The sequence below is a fragment of the Motacilla alba genome, chromosome 2 (genome assembly GCF_015832195.1).
Source record: "Motacilla alba alba isolate MOTALB_02 chromosome 2, Motacilla_alba_V1.0_pri, whole genome shotgun sequence".
NCBI classification, from domain to species: Eukaryota; Metazoa; Chordata; class Aves; order Passeriformes; family Motacillidae; genus Motacilla; species Motacilla alba.
In genome coordinates, this window is record NC_052017.1 from 56,867,617 (window position 1) to 56,890,200 (window position 22,584).

The 22,584-nt window shown below is 40.9% G+C and overlaps 2 protein-coding genes across 4 annotated transcripts in view; one reads left to right on the forward strand and one right to left on the reverse strand.

Moving 5' to 3' along the window:
- Nucleotides 1-5,747, forward strand: part of IGFBP3 (insulin like growth factor binding protein 3) — a 21,408-nt gene extending 15,661 nt beyond the window's left edge. Inside the window, exon 4 of the mRNA XM_038128143.1 lies at nucleotides 4,090-5,747. Within this exon, the coding sequence (XP_037984071.1) occupies nucleotides 4,090-4,215 (126 nt within the window). The 3' untranslated portion in view covers nucleotides 4,216-5,747. The remainder of the gene's footprint in view (nucleotides 1-4,089) is intronic.
- Nucleotides 475-20,933, reverse strand: IGFBP1 (insulin like growth factor binding protein 1). Of its 3 annotated transcripts, none has more exons than XM_038128142.1 (4): nucleotides 20,164-20,928; nucleotides 18,341-18,519; nucleotides 16,609-16,737; nucleotides 475-2,096 (listed from the first exon to the last, which is right to left on the reverse strand). In XM_038128142.1, the coding sequence occupies exons 1-4, from the start codon at nucleotides 20,603-20,605 to the stop codon at nucleotides 2,082-2,084; spliced, it is 765 nt and encodes a 254-aa protein (XP_037984070.1). In that variant the 5' UTR covers nucleotides 20,606-20,928; the 3' UTR covers nucleotides 475-2,081. The 3 variants fall into 3 exon arrangements, with proteins under 3 accessions (XP_037984070.1, XP_037984068.1, XP_037984069.1); XM_038128140.1 differs by lacking the exon at nucleotides 475-2,096 and adding an exon at nucleotides 6,910-9,218 and having other exon boundaries at nucleotides 20,164-20,933; XM_038128141.1 differs by lacking the exon at nucleotides 475-2,096 and adding an exon at nucleotides 13,642-15,482 and having other exon boundaries at nucleotides 20,164-20,921.
- Nucleotides 20,934-22,584: the final 1,651 nt, after the last annotated feature.

Below are 22,584 nucleotides of genomic sequence, written 5' to 3' on the forward strand. Positions count from 1 at the left end.
AAAACTGAGGGAAATGAAAAGAAATCCAGCGAACAAACCGTCTTAAGACTGCTTTTGAAACTTTAACGTTTCCACTACTTAGGGTATCTAAAACTAGGGAATAAATGCTTCTCTGCATTGCGGAAAGCTTAGCACCCATTCTGATGTTAACTGGTTTCTGCAACACTGTAATCCACCTTCTAAAAAGCAAGCGCTAACAAGAATTGAAAGCACTGAGTCCACAGCCAATCCGAGAAAGAATCCGGGCAGCCTCCCCCCCCTTCTCTCTGGGGGACAGACGAGCTGCTTGCGTGCGAACCGCGCGGGTTTAAAGCCGCGGGCGGCAGCTGCCGGCTGCACGGCTGCCACGTGGCTGCCACGCGGGAGCTCGGAGCTGCCTCCCCCGCTCGCCGGGTCCCTCCGCTGCCTGGGAGAAACACGAGCCTACCCCGCCGACGCCCGCGCCGCTGCCGTGCCGAAACCCGCCCGCGCCGCTTCTCAGAGCCGCGCGCCGCGGGGACCCGACCGATGGAAGCACGCAGCTCCCGGGACCACGCACGGACCCTGCCGCAGTGCCGGAGCCGCTCTGCCCGCGAGGAGAGACCCGCGGGACACTCACAAACCCCGGCTATCGGGGCCGGACCCTTCCCTGCACCGGGAGCTCACCCCCACACTCTTGAGGGCTCTCCCGGGGTCCCCCTATTACGCAAGGGGATATACTCACCCCTCCTGGGGACAGTGGATGGCTAGGATAGCTAGAAAGAAGTCTCCGTCCGAAATCGGCCTGTCGTGGGTTGCGACAGGGTCCCGATTTCACCCTCTGACGTCCTTGCCGACAAAAACGCGACGAAGAAAGGCAGAGGAAGGTGAAAGTCCAAAAAGCTAATATAATCCACGAGTGTGAATTAGCAGCTCCTGCGTGCTGTCTCTGACCGAAGTGGGAGTCGAAAACACGTTGGGCACCACCTGAAGGAACCCGTGGGTTTCGGGTTGTTAAATCCCCCCGGCTAGCTTAGGATTTATGCCCGCATGGATCCTACATGGACGAAGTAAAGGACGAGAAGCGCTCTCTCTCCACGTGGTTCTGATGTCCTGTTTATTAGCTGGAAGGGGACATCTGCATCGTAGGGTTTCCAGGTGAAGGAGAGAGGCCGAAGCCCAACTCAAGGGACAATTATACCCGCAGAATGGGAGGCGGGGACGGAAGGCCACACCAGTGGGGAGGGGCAAAGGGAGGGGCTTCAGGGGACAAGACCACAGGTACAGACCTCAGGTGTATCTGAGGGATACACCATTTGAGAAAAAGGGGGGAAACATTTGTATAACATAACACCCAGTGCAGAACATCTAAATACCTATACAGTGCATCACAACATATATGTTTTTCCATATGACCTGTTTACCACTTCTGTGGAGAGTGTTGGCTGTTTCGGGGTAAGAGCTTTTAAATCAGAAGTGCTTTTTAATCAGAAGTGCTTTACTATTGACAGCATGGCTGAGTGGGTAGGAAAAAACACTTGGAAAAGATAAGTTATTTTCTCATAGAGTGTTATTTCAGCTGTAGAATGATTCAAGGGTTTTGCTTTTCAAATGGATTATCTAGAGGAAGTAAAAAAATAGTAGTAGGAAAGGTGTTTCTGCAGATCAACTTCATGTAGTAATTACTTGGTGCAACTGTTAAAAGCAATCAAAGCCTCCAACAAAATGAGAACTTTAATTGATCATTTGTTTTGAGAATGATGCAAGCCTACGAATCAGTGAGAGTTGTGTAATATACTTTATATAGTACTTCTAAAAGGGGAGGCTATGTTACTATTATTAGCAGAAATGTAGTTTCATTGCCAGAGCACCAGCCTGGCAGCCAGAAGCCCTATGGTCTTTGGGCTCCATCTGTGCCTACTTTGTTGGGAAAACAACTCTAGAAGTGCTGGCTCAGTTTCCTTTTTGTAAAATTAAATTGTGCAAATGCTGTTATTAATTCCTCTGTTTTGAGCATGAAGAATTTAAGTCATTAAATGTTAATAATACTTAAGCTGGAGTCCAGTCCATTCACCACCAAAACTGAAGAAAAATTTCCTTTGACATCAGTGGACGTTGAGCAGTCATCCGTGGAAATCCTGGAGAATACGTGTAAATTCTAGTCAGGCTTTTGAGACAATAGATATAAGTTTTAGGACTTATGTTTAAAGATTTAGTAACAGATAAGAACTGAACTGCAGGTAACCATTTAATTTAGTGAATTATTAATGTAGTGAATTATTATTAACCTGTTCTCTCAGCAGGTTTGAACTTCTTTACCCTCTTCTAAAACTAAGCTGATATGTATGTTAAGTTGGACCTTGTCATCCTGCTGCTGTCCATTTTCATAGGGCTAATGCAGAAGGACTGCAGATTTGTAGAAAAGAAGACATTGCATTATTTCTGCATTGGGCTTTTTTGCTCAATAATATATCAGAAGGGTGGTTTAATTTGCAGTTATGCTTGATTACTTAATTTACAGTAAAATAAAATAAACAAGATAATGACTTGTTTGAAAAAATTTGTACCTAATGTGTGACCTGCTTCCATCTCTTTCACAAGGTCTTAGTGAACACTCTCTACCCTACTCCATGCTGCCACAAATTATCTCATAGGCCACTGTGCTGGTGCAGGCTGTTCCAAAGTGTTCTGTATTCCAGAACTCTCCAATTCTGTCCAAGATAGCACCGTCACCTGGGATACTAAACTAGACATGGAAAGGATCAGTCACTACAAGCAGCATGTGAAGCCCAGCACTTGCTTCATGTTTTCTTGTGTACCTGCACATGGAAAAGGCTCTTCTGTGAGCCACTGCCATAGCCTCCTGAGATACTGGGCCATGCCTATGAGCTGCCGGAGAACAAGTAGAGGGATAGTGGTGACATTTACCAGATTGTATCAGCCTGAACTTCTGAAAACTTCAATTACTCTGAATGTGACCTCAGAGGCAACAATTGCTCTGCTTGAATTGACAATGTTGAGGGACATAAGTAGCACCAGTCCAGCCAATCTTCCTTCATATTGGCAATGCAACAGACAAAACCACAGGAAATTAATTTGGTGTGCTTGTGTCACTGCCTCTTTTGTGAATACATCCTGAGTAAACAGCCACCTTTGTTTGCATTTGAAGCAAATTCTGAATCACCAAATCTCAAAACATGAGCTGACAGGGAGGCTGTGTCTTGACAGTGAGGCTGACCATTGCAAACCTAGTAAGATTCTCGATATATCTTACGAATGGGTAAAACCCTTGCAAGGTCTTAGTGGTTCATGGTAATGTAACTGTGTCCAGGGTTGCAAACTGAATGCAGCATGCAGCTTATAATCTCCTTTAGTCTACTTTTTGCCATTCTTGGTTCCTTGGGAGGAGCATTGCTTACTTAGTATGTAGTAGACTTTATAATACATATTTACTGCATTACTGCTTCTAAAGAGGATCAGTGTTTTACTGCCTGTGGTAGTTTCAGGTTGGTCAGCATTGCTGGCAAACTCCAGCAGCTAACTTAAAGCTAACGTGTTATAGACTAGTAGATACACAAATTTTTTAACAGGAAAATACACATGTAAAGTTGTAGTCCACTTAGCAGGTTTTGCAATAACTACACTGTGGAAGGATTATGTATCTGTTAATAAGCGTCAGCTACACTTTTGAATTTCTTCCAGTAAACAGATGCAAACCAAGTGTGTTTCTTGCTGCAGTGTTTGTCTTTGCCAGACCTGTGCTTTAGTGTAGAACATATCTGCTAAATTTTTTTTCTAAAGATGGGTCCCAGTCACTAGCCCATGCTGTTGTATTGTATTCAAAGGGGGCAGCTGTGCTGCCAAATATGATAGGGAGCAATTCATAAGTCTGTTTTCTGGTAGTTCTGTGTTCTCAGTTCTTTATTATATTAGACCCAGAGGGATTGATGGAGAGAGAAGGTAAGTTTTTATTGAAATACTCTGTAGTGGTAACAAATATTCTGTTTGATTCTGTCAGATATGGTCAGGATACTGCAGTGCAGGTATGAAAGGAGCAGGAATCCCTGCTGTCTAATACAACAAGTGGAGAAAACAAAATTCATGCTAACTGGGTCTTTTATTATGTTTCAGTGTCGCCCATCCAAAGGCCGAAAAAGAGGTTATTGCTGGTGTGTGGACAAATATGGACAGCCACTTCCTGGGTATGATGGGAAGGGAAAAGGAGATGTCCACTGCTATAACTTGGAAAGCAAATGAGGGCTGAGTGCCCGCTCTTCTGGCATCTGTGCATGGCCACTGGACCTCACAGAGACCTTGGAGGGGCGGGGCAAACACTGTGGGACTACACTGTCTGTGGAGTAACAAGCTCTGCTTCCTGCAGCAGATGGGGAGTTGCAGTCGCTGTGGATGCTGCTGCAGCTGCACCCTGCCACCAACACACATCGAGCTTCCTATGGGATGTATAGGGAGCTCTGAACTCCTATGTAAACCTGCACTATTGATACCCAGAGAGAGAAAAAAAAAGGCACTTCAGAATGGAATCAGGGAGTCTCCACTGACTTTTTAAAGAATGGCCTGTGACCAATTTGATCCCAAAAGATACTGAGTTTTTTATTTTAAAGAATTTATAGCCGTTAAGCTTGTAAAAGTATTAAAAAGAAAAACAAAACTAGAAAACCCGCAAGGATTGAAAGGTAAAGCTTTTTTTACAGGTCTGATGGGAAACTTGTCTTCACGGGTAAAAAGTTTTATAAAAATCTCAAAAGAACTTTTTAAAGAAATGTATTTCTAAGATAAAGACATGGCTATTTTTTTCTGTAAAATATATTATGAATATTCTGTTAGTCTGTATTTAAGATAATTGTTTTTAATAAACTTTATTTAAATGTAATATGTGAATACCAAATATTACACAGTAATTCTAGTGTATACATCTGTATGCAAAGAGAAAGTAAGGTTATGGAATGATTTACAAATACGTTTAAGTCTCTATGCATGCACATTACCTGACCTGTTCTAGGTAAGAGAAATGAATTTTTGGAGCAAAGGAAGTGTTTCCAGAAGGGATTGAGTTTTATTATTTGATATAACTACAAATGCCAAGATAATATTTTTTTTAATTATTTTATTGATAATTCTAATGTACCCATCACTGAATTATGCCACTGAAAAGGATAACAGTCGCACTGAAGCTCTTGGTAAAGCTTTCTTCTGTCTGTACGTTGCTTCAGTTTGTGCAACAGGGCTTACATTTCCTCCATTTACTGCTCACACTAATACAGAATAGTCATGGACAAAAAATTGCCATTACAGTACTACTCTTTGTATTTGCTTATTTATTTTGAAAAGGTGTATCTGTTCTGTGGTGTCTTGGTACATGCTACCAAAGCACTTACTCTGTATGAGGAACTCCTGTTGAAAACAATGTCAACAAGATGGGGGGATTGTGGACCCTGGGTGTTGAGACCCATGCGTTTCATTTATGCGACACACAATTGTTGCTTGCTTTGACTATGGTAGAAATCATTCGCCTGCATCTAAGCATAGAAAAAGAACCATTGGGTTTAAATAGTTAAATTCAGTGTCTGTTATGGTGTTATATGTCTTTTTAATTGGAAGAGAAGCGATTTGGTTTTGTTGTGGTATGTGATGCTTTCACATAAGGAAGGCTTTGGCAACTTTTTTTTTTTTGGGCTGATTGTCTAATGTACTTTGTGAAAAATTTTGTATGACAATGAAATCTGGATAAGGAAAGGTGGCCTGTGAAATGTATCATCTCTGGAAAATAATGCCATATTTTGTATATGTATTTATTTATATATTTTATATAAATATTTTATATATTTATATAAATATATATTCTTATATGTCTCACTATAAATGTTTGATGTCACTGTAGAAAAAAGAAGCCATCAACACTGTAATTCCTTGTTGGGTTGGGAACTCCGTGAAGACTACGGACATTGGGTTTTCACCTGCTGTGGCTAGGTATTGTGTTGATGGAGGAGAGGCTGTGGTGCTGAGGAGCCCATTCCTCTCCCACCACCTGAATTACAACTATGCTTGTTCCTGCCAGCAAAGGCAAATGTCTAGAAACTCTGACATGGAAGGATTTGGACATGCAGCTTGCCAGGATTGCGGCATCCTATCACTACAACTCAGATGTTTAAAGCCTTACTCTGAAATGTATTAGCTGAACAGCACTATGAGTGTTCTCCACATCTTTCCAATTTCTGCCTAATGAAATGAGTTCATGTCATCATTAAAATTGAAATTTTATAATCTCACAGTAAGAAAAAAATTGTACATGAAGTGATGCTTACTCCAGGCTAATACAGGTTTCCTGACACAAGGTTACAGAAAGCTTAGTGAGGTGAAGATTTATTGCAGTATTTTTATTGCTAAAGCAGATCTAATGCCTGCAAAGATTTGTTGGCAAAATAATAAATGCTGGGATTTTTTTTTCCAGTGTTGTAAACCATTTCTTTTCAAATAATTTCACAGAGAGAAGAAAGTTGTATATATAGCAATATTTGGGCATATAATCATAGATAAGAAAATAAGGGCTTGATTCATTGAAGTGAGTTAATATTTTGCCTCAATTTTTTTAAATAACTATCTGTGAGCCTTCTGAAAACAAAAATCGGTTTCTTGTCAAAAGTGATAGATGCTTTGCAAGGCACATGTTGCAAGTATGTAAGGTGTTTTAACAGCCTGTGACAGGCTTTATGATTCAGGTATTTTGTCAAATATTTTAATTTTTTATGTTTTATCCTACAATTAAAAACAAATAAATATAGAAGAAGCTGGCTAGTAGAGGTCATTAAATCATATATGATGAAAAAAACCCCAACAAACTACATCTCAAGGAGCTAAACCTGATTTAAGCATGCATTTTGTCACATGAATATTTAGGAAATGGCATTCAGCTCCTTTATTAGTACTAACAGTCTAGTTATGTAACAGAGGAAACATACAGCCATAAGGGGAAATAGAAAAAGATGTCTGTAAATCAGTTTTATTTTGCTTCCAACAGACATCTTTAGAAGAGAAACTGTGTTTAAAAATAGCCCCAAAAATGAAGTTGCACCTGTCTTTTAAAGCTGCATCCTTTTCAGAAGTTGCCTTTTAAATATTTTTTACAAGCACAGTTGCTTGCACTAGTATTGGATACTTGCCATTGTCAATCTCATGTCCCTGTCAGTTGACACTGGTATGAAATGCAAAATAACATTATTATCTGTCTCCAAAGAGATAACTTTTTTAACATGAAAGAATCAGTGGTGGCTTTTTCTTTTTTTCTATTTTTTTTAGCATTCCTATTTCTGTGAAGACAAAGGTCCGATTCAATAGACAAGAAAGTCATTGAAAGATTTTTCTCATGGCTAAAGGCTGCAATTCAAACAAACATATGTATTTGTGGTCCACACCTAAGCAGCAGAATGTGGGCCGCACAAAGTAAATGTATGGGTCAGTATCAGTTCAGAGGAAGACGAGTTACCTCCAGGTATAGGTTAGAAATTATTCCTGCTAAGAGCTGCAGTGAGTGGAGAACTTTGGATTTGATGACAGAAATTAAACCAATGCGAAAATCCCTTATGTCTTGGTGCCTTCATTGTCTTCAACTTCAGTATTTTATTAAGTGAAAGTCAGTTTTTTCCTAGTTTTTAATAAGCTCTTTCAAAAAATTAAGGTGATCTGAGTTAATATTAAGAAGCCTCAGAAAAAAAATTATAACATTATTTGCACCTCAAGTATTTGCATGGCAAGGCATTATAAAAGATCAAAATATGTATTGTGAAACTTGCTGATTTCTTCTTGAGCATGTTTTGTCTCTACAAAACTACTGTAGAGACAAAACTACTGTATCTGTACAGATAGTACATGGGTACCATATGTAGCCCAGATGAATATTATAAGTATTTATTTTAGCATGTGTGATAAATAGCTGCATAAATCCTTATAATTGACCAGAATACAAGTTAAAGCTGCCAGCAGAGAGCTTTATTATCTTACAAACTCTGAGAAAGTTCCCTTTTTTAATACATCTACTCTGCTATAGTTTTTGGAGCCCAGAATATCCTTTTCCACCTCTCTGGCATGCCTGCCTTTCAGGGCATAGTGTTAGCTATTTGTGCACGAAGGAAGGAGGCTTCATTGAATACCAAAACCATGGAATTAATTCATTTTTAGTACAGTCTGAACTTTTTTTGACTAAATTCCATAGAAACCCTACACAGTCTAATTCCTTATTGAACTGAACCCTAAATTTAAGTAGTGGCGTTTCAAACTATTTGGGAAATCATCTTTGTATATCTCTAGTCACTCTAAAACTGTGTAAGCAAGGATGGCTCCACAGAGATTTCACGTATTAGCAATAGGAATTTTATTTAAAGTGTGAAAAGTACTGAGCAGTTTTCCTGGAGGCGAAAGCAAATTAGTACACAAAATTAAATGTTTATATATGTAGCTGTTTTCTCTGTGGTCCTGCTGTGCCTTTAGAAATCCTTCAATTCTATTGATTCCTACCAGAAGAATATGCTTGCTTCCTCATTACAAAGGACTCCTTTTTTTCTTTCCCAACTCCCACTTTTTTTTTTTTTTTTTTTTTTTTTTTTTTTTCTGAGAGATCCAAAAATAAGATCCAAAAAGGATACCGCAGTATTCCAAGGACAAGATTTCTGTGATCAGTACCAGTAATGGCTTCATCTGCTAGCATGCAAAATAGGTTCAAGGCCTTTAGAAAAGAAGTCGTTTGGTATGTCCAGTGGACCTGGTATCTTGGAGTCTATCCTTAGAGATACTCAAAAGCCATCTGGACACAGTGCCAGGCAATCATTCCCTGGTGGCCCTGCTTGAGCAGGGAGGGGTGTACCAGGTCACTTCCAGAGATTCCTTTCAACCTAAAGCATCCTTTGAGCCTATGGGCCCGTGAGCCTATCAGTAGCAGTTTGGCGTCCCAAGTTCCAGCACGTGAGATTGTCTGCATTATGCAATATATTGATTGAGAAGATGTTACAACATTTTTTGCCCAAAAGAAAATTTTCTGGTAAAATGGCAAGTAGTACAAATTTGTTGTTCATCAGAACAAGCTTTAGTCTTAAAACTCTGCATTTTATTTACTTCTTCCAGTTTAGATTTTGCAGAAGTAGAAGCATATATACCAGCCTTAGAGAAAATCCCATTGAAAAAAACTGTCTTCTTGCTTTTACCCTGTACGTGTTAGAAAATGCAAATAACTTCAAGGCAGAATGTTGCTGCTGAAAAAAAATGGAGACCAGGTATTAGAAAAAGCAGAGGGTAATGCTGCAAATCTCAGTTTATCCTTGCAGAATTCATGTCCTGCTGCTGTATGCATCCTGGCTTTCTACTTCTGCTGACCTATCCAAATTCCTTAAGAGCCTTTCTCTGTCAAGGCTAATTTTACCCCACTGTTCCTCCCATGAGTGGGGATAGAATGAAAGGTAGCAAAATTATGTCTGCAGAACAAAGCTGAGGTTTCATGCAGAAAAATTGCCTAATCTGAAAAGCTCTGAAGAAAATGTCACTGAGAAGGACTGCTTCCCATAGCCATTTGTGGTTAATACCTTCCAAAAGTGGAAGGACTTGTTTACAGGAGCCAGGTTGAGAGTGCATTTCCCTCACTTCTTACAACTGGAGAGCAGAGGCTATTTTTGCCTGCTTATGCCATATCGAGAATATTTAAGGTGAAACTAGTGTCCTATGTCTGCTACGTATCATGTAATTTGCACTCAGTAAAATAGACCTGAGCTTGTAAAGTTGATTATTGTTTTATCACAGGGGTGCTGCACGCAACCTTCAGCCTTCAGATGCTGCCATACATTTCTACAGCTGCTATTACCAAACTACCAATAATATGTTGCTGATTTCCTTTTTCTGTTCCCTTGCTGGGGCTAAATGGTAATACTTTAGCTGCCAAAGCAGCAATAAACAGAAACTGCAAGCAAAGAAAAAACATGAAAGATGATGACTATTATAACAACCATTTGCTCTAGGCCTCCACAGACATCCCACACTAAGATGCTGTCCCAAAGAACCTCAGCATCTCCACATCAGCCTGGTGCATTCACCACAAAGCTCTCAGTGAGAGAGAGAAAAAATCACCTGTCACCATTTGCATGACTATGCAGTTAAAAGCTTCAGTACAGACACAAAATAGGCTGCTTTTTGTTAGCTTATGTCTAGGTTGGAGGAGACTGAGAGCGAGAGGAAGACTGCCTATGCTGTACTCAGCATAGCAGAACTGTAGCACAAAGGCTCTGCTAGAAGAGCTGTGTCTGTCGGTCAGGCACTCCCCCAATGGAAAATGTGGCTAGTAAGGAAGCAGCAAGGAGTCAAGCATGTGCACAGCCCCTGCCTTCCCTTGTGTACCCTTGTCTCTGCTGGGCTGCCCATGCTGCCACTCAGACTTCATAATCCAAGAGGGCGTCTGAAAAGATGAGCAGAAACTTTTTCAAAATGAAACAGCCATGATCTGGAATGGACTACATTTAAATTTATTCATTTAACCTTACCGCAACATCCAAGAGCACCCTTGCTCCCACATCTTTCTCATGGGATGCTACCTCTCTCCCTGCGCCCTCATAGCAGCTTCTTTGCATGAACTTTGCTCTATGGGGGTGGCCGTAAGTCAAGGGAGGGGAAAAGGAGGGAAAATAAAATAAAGCCTTTGTTTGTTGGCAGAGCTATCATCAGAGCTATTTTCATTACTGAGAGTGCAAGTGCTGGTATGTTTGGGCTCCTGCTCCACTGCTGGTTTTTTGTTACTTACTGGTAATACGGAACTAAGTGGCTGTATTCCAAACAGATCCTCTCCTTCTTTGTTCCCTCCCACCTTTAACTTAAAAATGGCTAGGTAATATAGGGTGGAATGTCAGTAAGAGAAACCTTCCACTCACACCAACTCTGCTACTGTTACTCAATATATACCATCTACCTGAATCTCAGAGTCAAATAAACACATTTAGGTGTTTGCTAAGATGCTCATACCCCACTTTCCTGTGCAGTCTGGATACCTGCCCAATTCTCAATGCAATGTACAACAATTGGTCCATAAATGCAAAATGTGTTGGGAAACAGAAAACATGAGCCCTGTCTTCAGTGTAGCCTGGGGAGACTGTTTAGGCTAGTGGATTATCAGTGGAGTGACAGCTATAGACAGTTGTAGACCAACTTCAAAAGTGTTGTCTACAGATACATATAGAACTTGACTACTCACTTTGCAGCATGATGAGAGACTCTAGCTTGGAGTGAGTAGTTTGGATCTTTTTTTTTTTCAAAGGCATTTTTTCTTTATTATCTAATTTTTAGTGTATTATTATTGTTAATAATAATTATTATTATGGGTTGAGCAGGGGTTAGACATCGGTGTTGTTCTGCAATAGCAAAGCAATGATGTGTGTAGAAACATAATTCTGAAAAATCAGTGCTGCTAAACTGCTGGTAAAGAACAAGCATCTTTACTTCTGACTTTGCAGAAAAAACAGCCTGCTCTGTTTTAGCATTTTTTAGGGCTCCCTTGCAGTATCTTGTGCTATGGGAGCTGAGTGCTTTCCAGAAAGGCAGTAAATCCTGTGACAAATCTCTGCCATGTGCCATTCCTTTCCATCCCACTTTTCTTCTCCCTGAGGGAAAAAGCTATATATGATGCATTTTTCATTTACCTTTTAATTTTTTTCTGTGTTTAAGACTCACATTAGCAAGTGCAAGATCAAAGGAATATGTTTGTTTGTAAAGTAAGTGGCTAAATTTTCATGTGCTAAATATCTTAATATGCATTTTGGACTGGGTCTGCAGGAAGTTGTTCCCCAAGTTTTTCTTTTCAAAGCATGTGTTCTTATGGTAGAGAAGTGACAGAGATGCTGATGAGCTTTCATTGTTAGGGTTGGCTACCCTTCACCACCATTTCTCTACTCCTTTCTCTCCCCTCACTTTCTGCCAACTCTAGCTGATACAAATGTGTCTCTGCTGTACACCAAAGCAATGAGCAGAACTGACTCAGTATAAGCAGAGCCCAATACCAGATGATTTTTGGTTGTCTTTGGACAGCTTTAGGGGAAATGATGGGTATAAAATGAAATGCACAAGGCAGTGACCTCATTTCTGTGCTATGAACATTTTGCAGCTGGCAGTAAGCCATGGGCAGGAGGAGGCATGGCTGGAAAAAACCCTGCTGCAGCAAACCTGATGGTTTTGGCATGAAGAAACACGAACTGGGTAGGTAGGGTTCTCAGATAACATGAACCAAACATCACAGATGCTCATCTAAGACCTTCCCACCAGCTAATTTATTTTTAGGTAGAGTAGGAGAAATGCAAGTGAATATGAAGGGAGGGAGCTGAAATAACAAGGATCAGTACATCTCCTTTACACATTCAGCTACACACTTGAGCTGGGTGAGTATCCTTCCTTGTTTGCCCACTCATTCCCACCAGGCTTGGTTTGCCAGTACAGGAGGAACCATTGCAGCAGGCACACACTGAAGCCAGCACTGCCAGCTGACAAATGGAAAAGAAAAAGAGGAGAGGAGAGGAGAGGAGAGGAGAGGAGAGGAGAGGAGAGGAGAGGAGAGGAGAGGAGAACTCCAACAAAACAAAATCAAAACCAACCAACCAAACAACCAACAAACCAACAAACCAAAGTGCTTCACAAACAGAAATAATAAAACTAAGAAAAACTGAAGACCTTTGATTTTTCACCCTGATGTTTGAAAATGATCATAAAAATTAGGACAAAGCAAGGTGTGTGTCATCTATGGTATAAATGTAGTCTAAGCTCCTGGCAGCATTTATATAAGGAAGATAAAATTTGCCTGCTTTGCCTCCTTGCATTAGTCCTAATTCCAGTATATGGAAGAGTCTGGTCCTAGTCCAACAGCTCATTCCAGAGCAGCTGAGCAGATATCTGTCCTGGTGAGTCCTGGCGAGATATCATAGGAGGCCAGATTGCAGATAAGGAGGCACTCCTCCCCTGCCTCTTTCAGTGGGAAGGGGCTAAACACTTCTAAGAAATTGGTCTATCATTCCTGAATGTTATGCAAAGGAACTTCTGCTTCTGGTACTTATCAATCAGAGGAAAGAGTATCTCCTAAACCCCTGTCCCCACTGAAAACTCCAATTTCTTACAGAGAGGATGGGAACTTTCCACCCTGCAAAACACTGGAAGTAGCTGTCCACTGGTTTGCTATTCTGCAAATAGACTATTACTACATAAACTATTAACATTTCCCCTATATATAATTATCCCAACAAAAAGAATCAATTTCTGCTCTTTAGAGATAAACCTTTACACACGGTCTGTGGGGTAAGAACAGTCACAGAACTCTTAAGAGTGTGCTGCAGCTATGAGACTATGATTTCCCCTACTTTCTTCACAATTTCGCCTTGGCAATGCCGTGACAATTATTCTGTGCTGAGCAGACTCCCTGAAAAGGACTCCAAAACTTGCTGCTTCTTCATTATTTTGATACAGAGAGTGCCAAGCATTTGGACATAGTGAATGTGGTGTTGTAACACAATTTTAGCCAGGTCTCACAGTAGCCCATTACAGGGATGTAAGACATTAGTTACTTACAATACCAATACCATTGATTGCTTTTTTGCAGTGCTTTCCTTTGGAAGATCTCAAAAGACTTTACAGAAGAAATCAGTAGTATATCTACACTTTCAAATCTAGAGCAGTTTAATAAACCCCCACTGGATTAGCAGACATTGGCATGCAGACACAACACAGTCAGCAAGCGCAATGTATGAAGCCACAGAAATGTGACAGGGAGCGCAGAGATCTCCATACTTTCACCTTGCAGTTTCAACAAGCAGCTTCCCTCTCCCATTTAAAACTCAGAGCTTGTGCCAACAAGCAGGAGAATGCCTCCAAATGGCAGGAGAATTCTAGGCTTTCACTTCTGCCAGATTCTTAGAAAACGTGATCACTATCTTCCCTGGCTGTTTTCATAGGAAGGGTTGGTGCAGACTGTTTTCACCTGTGGGACTTGCTTACTCCCACACCTGTTACTCCATGAACAAAATCAACTTGAAGCCAGTCACTTGCATTCTCTTTTTCTCGGCAATCACTAAGTCAAAGGAACATATAAGGGAGGGAAATGGACTATATCCCAAGCCAGAAGCACCCTCTTCTCTGCTTTCAGAAAAAAGTGTAAGGCTGTTTTTTTTCCCAGCCTCCTTTTTACAACCTCTTTCTGCGCAGGAAATGGTTCTTTCTAGTCTTGATGTTATCTTCTAAATGTACTAATACTGCTGCCTTGGGCATTTGAGTGGAGAAAGGCATCCAGATTTCCTATCCAGAAAATCTTTTAATAACTTCCCTTGGAGGCTGCTGTTTTGCCCAAGACAGGGACTTGGCATGGCACAGCTGGGACTGGAAAGGACAGGACTAGGGCAACAGAGCAGGGAGACCAAAAGAAAGAAACTCATCAAAGGTAAAAGGAGCGTGGAATTCAGGAGGCAGATTTGCAAGACTTTTGCCTGTTTTCCTGCTGAGGTCAGACTGTTTTAGGGAAACAAGCAGAAAACAAGAGACAAGGGCAGAGCAGAAGACTTAATAGTTAATTTTAAATAATATTGCCAATATTGTGAACAACTTACACTTGTCAAAGGTGGTGCAGAATATCGTATTTTTTTGCCATTTATCCAGTGCATATGTTTAAAAAATATACAAATACTGTCCATATCATATTGTGTTTTGCCATTTATCCAGTGCATATGTTTACAAATACTGTCCCATCAGGAGCTTCGGTATGTAATATTTTTTTTAAGAAACAGACTGGCATTGAAACAGAGGTGCAAAAGTAACATAATATGTTCACAAAACATGTTTTAAATAAGTTTCTAAGCATGCTTTCTACTGAAATCTGTTTTTAAAAATTCAGTTTTACATCTATAAATAGGTAGTACAAAAATGCAAATTTACAAGCCATTTTCTCCAGTAGCTACGCCATTTGAAGGCTTAAGTTGCAGCATTCCTCCATGATGCATATATTTAAGCGCAATAATATTAAGTATTTAAATATAAAGTTATGAAGTGTTTGAGAATATAAATTAGTAACAACACATAGAGACAAAAATACATGCAGTGTGAAATAAATAATTCATCAGCTTTACATATGAGGGTAAATATAATATTATACAAACAATATATACAAGATTATAGGATTTGATCTTGCAGTAGCTCACATTCGTCACTTAAACATGTAGGTAATCTCAGTGCAGTAAAATTGTTACTTTATGGGGTTACTCAAACACTCAAAATCAGGTGCACAAGACTACCTTAGTGAAATGGCTCCTGACTGGAATGGTTTCTGACTCTAACAGGCCCCACAGAAAACTTGGTGTGAAAAACCTTGGGATTTAGTTTTATTCTTGTGAGCTGAGATACTGTTGGCATTCTGGGTCTCCTTTAATTGCTGGAGATCCAGGAATTCTTCTGCCATTCTTTGGATAGACACACCAACATTCAGCAGATTCTCCATCCAGCAAAGTTTCACACTAGAATATTATTAGCAAAAAAAAAAAAAATCACAATAAGTAAGTTTAAGATTACCTGTGAGGTACTGCCAATAGAGGTGTTGGATATGATTAGCGTCAGAAGGTGGGGAACTGCCATGCACAGGCTTGTTTTGAATGCAGTGGTCTGCAGAGCCTCTCAACAACACACTTTGTTAGGGAACCAATACCTAAGCTCAGCTATCACAAGAGCAACTTCAGATTTAAAACTGTCCAGTCCTTGGTAAACAGCAGCAGAAAAAAGCAGTATCTTCCAGTGCCAGTGTGACAAATGGAAGGATGGAAGAATATACAATCTCATAGGGTGAGAGCAGTGATTGAATTTTCTGTCTCTTCACACAAGGAGGGAAGCCTGGAGGAGGGGCTTAAATCGGTTTCTGTTTGTGCTTGATTAGATCCCAGGTCACAGTGTTTGTTAGTGTTTGTTAGTCACACTGTGATGCCATGCCCAAAACCAAGGAGTCTTAGTGACAGAGAATTATGCAGACCTACTAAATTAGTGTGCATGACCTGTGGTTACAGGGTGTGGCTTGAGGTCAGAGCTTTAGTTAGTTTTGCAGATTACTCTCACTGTACTTTGCAATATTTTTGAGGGTATAATTGAAATGAGCAAATAATCTAATCCACAGGCAACACAAATCAGTATTTTTTTAAGGCTTTCAGAAGGTTAATTTTGCTCTAAAGAGTTTTTGGTTTTTTTTTCACTGCCTATGTAGGTTTTCCACTGCCTGTGAGCTGAGAGCCCTCATTTTACATAGTGATTATTATATATTCAATGGGTTTTGGCTGGTAGTATGGCGGATCTTACGAATTAATGTCAACTGAATGAATGCTAACAAATCAGGTACATGGGAGCAGATAGGGTTAAAATATTTTGGAAAAGGCTTTGAGTGCACCTGTTTTGAGAAAAGACTTCTACCTCTATTGCTGACATCCACCAGCATGCAGCTCACCTTGAAAAGAAGGACAAACCATCTGCTCTAAGTATCCCTGTTTTGACAACCTGCTGCAAACTTGTGAGTTTGGGAGCAGTGGGCTGTGAAAGGGTTGGCTGTATCAGGCTAGTTGCAGCACTGCTGTGAGCAGAGAGGGGAGAAAAGGCACGCACCTGTTTGCTGTGGTAAAATCCATTCTTGTTGCAGTTGGGCAAGTAAAATTTGTAAATCTCCCCTCTGCTTCTCTGCTGAGCCTTCACCAATTTATACAGGGCTCTGAAGAGCTCCTTCTGACAAGGACCCTGCAAGAATACCAGGGTAGTGAATACCAAAATCACAAGTAAATCAGCTACAGAAAAGGTGATCAGAATACAGACAGTAAAAAGCTGAAAATACTTATTAGGCATAAAGTCTACACCAGACTGTTCTGCATGTAATTTTTTCAGTAGAAGCACAGCCAGAAAACTCTGGTGTTGCATTCAGGCCTTTGTTTTTATTCAAGGTTTTTTCTGTTCTATAAACATGGGGATTTTAGTCCTTAAATTGACACTCAAGAAAATTTAACCTGGACCAAGTAAACACATTACTGCTTAGAAGATACAATCTCTCCTCTTATAGGGAGGTGGAAGTTAGAAGACTGGTACATGAGATTGGTCATTTTCCAGGTTGCCATGGCTTGTGCTCTGTTGATATATGGAGGATAGGTGCAAGACATACATAGATGGTGCAAGAGCAAATATCTGAATGTTTGTTATCTTTTGTACAGGACAGAACCATTGCCAAAGCAACATGGAGCCATTCTGTAGCTCTGGGAACAAACCCCAAAGTTCTTGGAATTGGGGATGAAGAATTGTTTGCAATATTCACTGTTTTCACAATTTCTCTTCTTTGAAGTCACAATTTCTGTACATCAATAGTACCTAACACACTTGAATCAGTACAAGAAAGGAATAGTAACTGAACAAATATTTCTACTTTTGAGTGAAAACATAACCTCTGCTTTTGCAAAACCTCCCCATGTCAGCCCCTCATATAAGCTGTCACATTCCAGTCTGTGGGTTTATCTGTGGCTTGGGATGAGAAAAGCAGAAGCCCTGAAAATCAGAACTTCAGCTAACAGCACATGTACATAACAGTTCAAACTAAATCAGTGATTAAGTCTTGTTCTGGATATGGAATGAGGCTTCCTAAGGTAGGGTGGTGATTAGTATATTTTTTCTTCTTCTTTTCCATTTTTTCAGTGGCCATTACGAACCAAAGCTTCTGTGCTGCCCAACTAAGCCAGCTCCATAAAGCAGGAGTGCTGCTGCCGCCTGAGATGGGTCTAACCGTGGTTCTCTGGTGCCCTCAAGTGGAACCCAAACCTGCTTGCAAAGGTCGTACATTCTCATTACCCACCAGGATTTTGCCGTTTCGAGCCCCGCTTTAATTGTCGAGGTTTTTTTCTTTCTACATGAATACACTTAATAGTGTTTCCTTGTGATCAGAGTGAATCACATTTTGTTTCGCATTGATGTTTCATCAATAACTTCATGGAAGGACTCCCTTTTATTTTGCTATGTGTTGGACCAGTGAAAAATACCTTTTCTTAACTAAAACTAAAACTAACAAGGAGTCCAAGAATTTAATATAGATTCCTGTAAACTAAGGGGGCAGGTTATAATCTTATTGTAAATATGGTGAAACATTCAGCCACTGCATGAAGTCTGTTTAGGGCATAACTGATGCATGGCTGTTATTATGGCTCCAGAGATTTTGTCTGTTCCTCAAGCATCTGATGAGAACATTCCAAAAGCTGGTTTGCCAGCTACCCAAAATACTGATATTTCAATGTTGCTGCTAGAAATTTCAGTAGAGCAAGGCTCTACTGAAATGGTCTCTGAAAGTTTTACAAAGAAAACCCACCTGCTCTTTCCATCTCTTAAGTTCAGATATTCTCTTTGCTTTCATGTTTTCATATGCAGTGATAGAATTCCAGGGAATGGATTTATCCTGGCCTATGGGAAACATCAACTGATAGTTCAGCAGCTGATCCTGTGTTATTTCAGTGCTTTCCAGAGGCATATCATCAGGTTCTATAGAATCTGGAAGTGAATGATATTAAGATAAATATCTTCAGTGAAATTTGGAATTTATTTCTCAAAGTTTAAAAAGGTGAAGAGAAAGATCAACCAACAGAAAATAAAATGTAATTTCTAAGACATCCATTACAGTAGATCTTGTAGGAATAAATTACATGTGCAGCATGGTAAATTATGCTTTGATAATAAATTCATAGAAAGGGCTCAGCAGCTATTCTCTAACAAGTTGATTATTTTATGATCCTTCAAAATTACTCGAATCCCAAAGATGAAGTTGCAGCCCATCTGTTAGAAGTGAAAAAAAAACTTCTTGACTACAGTGGGTTATAGACACTTGGCTAAATAAGAAAAGATTGAAATTAAACTTGTAATGAATTTAGATTTTTTGTCAGCGTGATGTATTTCTGGTTTTATTCATGAGAGGAAATAGTCAAGACCTCATCCTGTACTTTGCTCTTGCCCCATAAATAAGAAGGGGTAGCAATTCACAGGGGCCAAAAGTAGCTCCTGCTGACCTGCAGTAGACCAAATAGCAAAGAACTGGCAGAAAGTATTTGTTTCTGCCTGATCATGGCCTTCATACCAGTGCCTAAATAAGCATGTGTGAACTCTTCCACTGAAAGCAAGAGAAGCTCTTTGCAATTGCAGGCGATTCATCATAGGATAAAATTTTTATGTGTCTAAATTACTTGCTGGATCAAGGCTGTAAACAGGCAATGGATTGACAATGTTAAAAAAAAAAAAAAGAAGGTGAGAAATTGAGGAGGAAAGGAAAGGAAGAATCAAAGGAACGAAGGAATGAAGCAAGCAAACTCTGGAAAAATCAAATCAAATTTAATGCAGGTAGCTTAAACACTCAGGTTGGTCACTGTTCTCTGCCGTCCCCACCCCCTCAACTACAAGAGAAACTCCACTTAGTTCTACTAATGGCTACTGTTATTTTGAGTCAATGATGATTATTTTTGTAATGCTACTGAGTTACCTTAATAACCATTTCATAGACATAGCAGTAGTGATGATGAAAATAATAGTAATAATCATAATAATAATCAATTGAAAAGTAACAAAACAACACTGAAGAAGTTCCTGCCCATCATATAGACTAAGATGCTTGAGATGCCTTTTTGCCTCAAGATAATTTGGCTAGCACTCCACTGCTCCAGGTACATTTTATTCTCAGGCACAAAGCCTTTTCATTCTCTAGCATGACTTTTAGACATGGACATAACCAAAGCTATAAAATATTTGTCCTACTCCAGCTGTCTGCTACTAAAGAAAAACTGCCTGCAGCCTCCCAGATACTTTATTGCAGTTATTCTGCATTGTTCCATCACTATGCTTTAGGGTTTTCGTGCTTTCAGACTGTAGTGTATTAGCTTGCTGCGAACATCTTAGGCCCGGCACCAGGATGCACCTCACCTCGAACAGGTCAGAGCACGTTTCCCTGCAAAGTGAATTCCAGCCTCCCTATATTTCAGACGCCTCCCTAACTTCGCTCATTGTTCCCAGCTTCTGGCTCCCATAGCCCGCTTCGCGCCTGCCAATTCCTCCGGCCGCCCTCGGCGAGGGCTGTGCCGCAGCGCCCGGCGCTCAGCTGCCGGCCGGGCCCCTGAGGCGGCGCGGAGCGGGGACGCGATGGCGCGGTACCTGCCGGCTCTTCTGTATGCATCCCTCCGACCTCGCTGGCGGGCAAGCACGTCCCGTGGCCCTGGATGAGGGCGGAGAGCGGCCGGGACTCCCCTGCGGGGATGCGGCAGCGGAGTCCCAGGCGGCAACGGGCGGTGTAGACACCACAGGGCTGCCCCGGCCCGAGGGCGCAGGTCTGACAGCAGCCGCAGCCGGGCTGCCGGGCAGCCTCCGGGCAGTCGGGCGGGACGGGCGGGCACAGAGCGAGCCTCTCCGGCGTGCAGGGGGCGCAGAGCACGGGCTGCGTGGCGCGGGCGGGGCAGGCGGCCGGCAGCAGCGCCGGCAGCAGCAGCAGCGCCGGGAGCCAGCCGCGGCACAGTGCGCACCGCGGGCCGCTCATGCCGCTGAGCAGGGGCCGGGGGAGGGTGGCTTGGCGGCCTGGAGAGCAGGAGGCACCTCGCATACATTCGGCTTGCCCAGGCCATTTATACAGTGCTTTGCCCGAGTATTAATCTTTAACCCCGAGTTAACTATTATCAGAACAGGGGGGCCGGAGAAGCGTCGTTTCACTGCCAGTCCAAGTCCCTGGTCGCTGTTCCCCTCCCCTTTCACTTTCCTCCTTTATCTGTTTTCTTTCCTCCAGATATGCAGGAATGCTTTTATTCCCTCACTCCCACCTCTTTGCCCCAACACAATTAACGAGGAAAAATGTGGTAGGGGGTGGAGACAGAATTGGCAGAAGGGAATGGATGAGTGGGGGCTATCCCCTCCCTTTTTGCTTCTCACAAATGTCTCCTGTTCTTGACCTTTCATAAAAATGTAAATGTTCAAAAAACAAGGGTGGAGGGGTGGGGGGAGGAGGGAAATCCCATTGAAACTGAAGCAACTGAATTCATATTTCCACAGCAATAAATGCAACAAAACCTTGTTTAATTTTCATCATGTGGCTGCAGGTTAGGAGTACACTGACATACCGAAGAGGAGGCCTCAAGGGTAATAAAGCCATCAGGATCTCATAACTACTGCACACTTGCACGAAGGAGTCCTTGCATTAACCTCCTGGGGTAGCTACACAGCTGAAGCAGGATCTCGTGTGCCTGGGCTCAGTTTTGCCACTGGGGTGAGAGAAGGATCAGTCCCCAAAACATGCACTTCAGGGAAACCAGTATTTTGTCAAACAGTTAAAAAATAAACTAGATAAATAAACTAGATACCTGCTTTTCTGTCTGTCCTTTTAATGCTCTCCATCTCCTCATGTATAACCTAGGGGAGGTATAGGTGGGAAATCTTTCCTTTTCTGCTTTGCCTGCAACAGTTGCCACTCTAGTAAAAGTACTCAAACATGACTGTGCTGACCAGATTATTTTATCCTGGTATTCACAGTATGTACCAAGCTTGAAATAGTACTTCCACTGCAAAGTCATGTAATGCAGCATGATTTTTCGTTTACTTGATTTTTTGGGGTTTTTTTCACATTTATTTCTCCTTTTTTTGTAAATGCATCATTTATGTGAAAGAAAGTGAAGCAGAACTGCAGAGCATGTTTAATGTCGTTATTCACTCTGTTCTCCAATATTGATGACAAAGGTTTTATTTATAATGTAGTGATTTCTTACCCCTCTATATTCATGAGTCAATTCTCAAAAGCATTCTCATTGATTACAGACTTGAAACATTTTCACTTAACTACTTTTTTTAAAAATTCATATACTTTCAGGCATCTCTATCTCAATACACCAAAGTTGAAACTGATTAGTATTTTAAAGTACTTTAAAGAAACCTAATTTTACAGATTTTAGAATAATTTGGCAGACTTCTCATGTCTGACTGGGAGTAAATTTTGGCTAAAAATGTAGGGCACAACAATTGCAATTAGACTTCTCAAACTATTTTCCCACTTTCATTTCTACTTTTTCTTGTGCATCTGTCTTGAAAAACTACGACTCTCTTACCATTCAAAATGAAGTGAAAAATATACAGGAATATGTCTATTTCCTCTCCCAAAGAGAAAAAGGAAACGATGCAAAACAAAGTCTCTTTCATGAAGAAACATGAAAAAAAAAAAAAGAATGGAAAGTAGACCAAGTTGTAAAATGACAAAGACCCAAAGAACTCATAGGCATTTGTATATGTGTATGTTTGTGTTAATCGACTTATCTATGGATTTTGCTGTTTAGACAGCTTTTTATGAACTGAATTGAGGATCATTGACTGACTGCTTAACATAAGCTACTGGCCTCTGAAATTATTGTACTCCAGCCTGCCACTGTCCTGCCTGCAGTTCTTCTGTCTAAAAAAACTGAGGTGAACTGAGAGTAAACAGCTTTTAATGACATAAGTGAAATGATTTTTAAAAAGGATTTTTTAACTCATCACCATAATTTTTAAGTAACGAGATAAAGACACAATGCAAGAAGAGCATGCTTTTCTGAAGTACAGGCC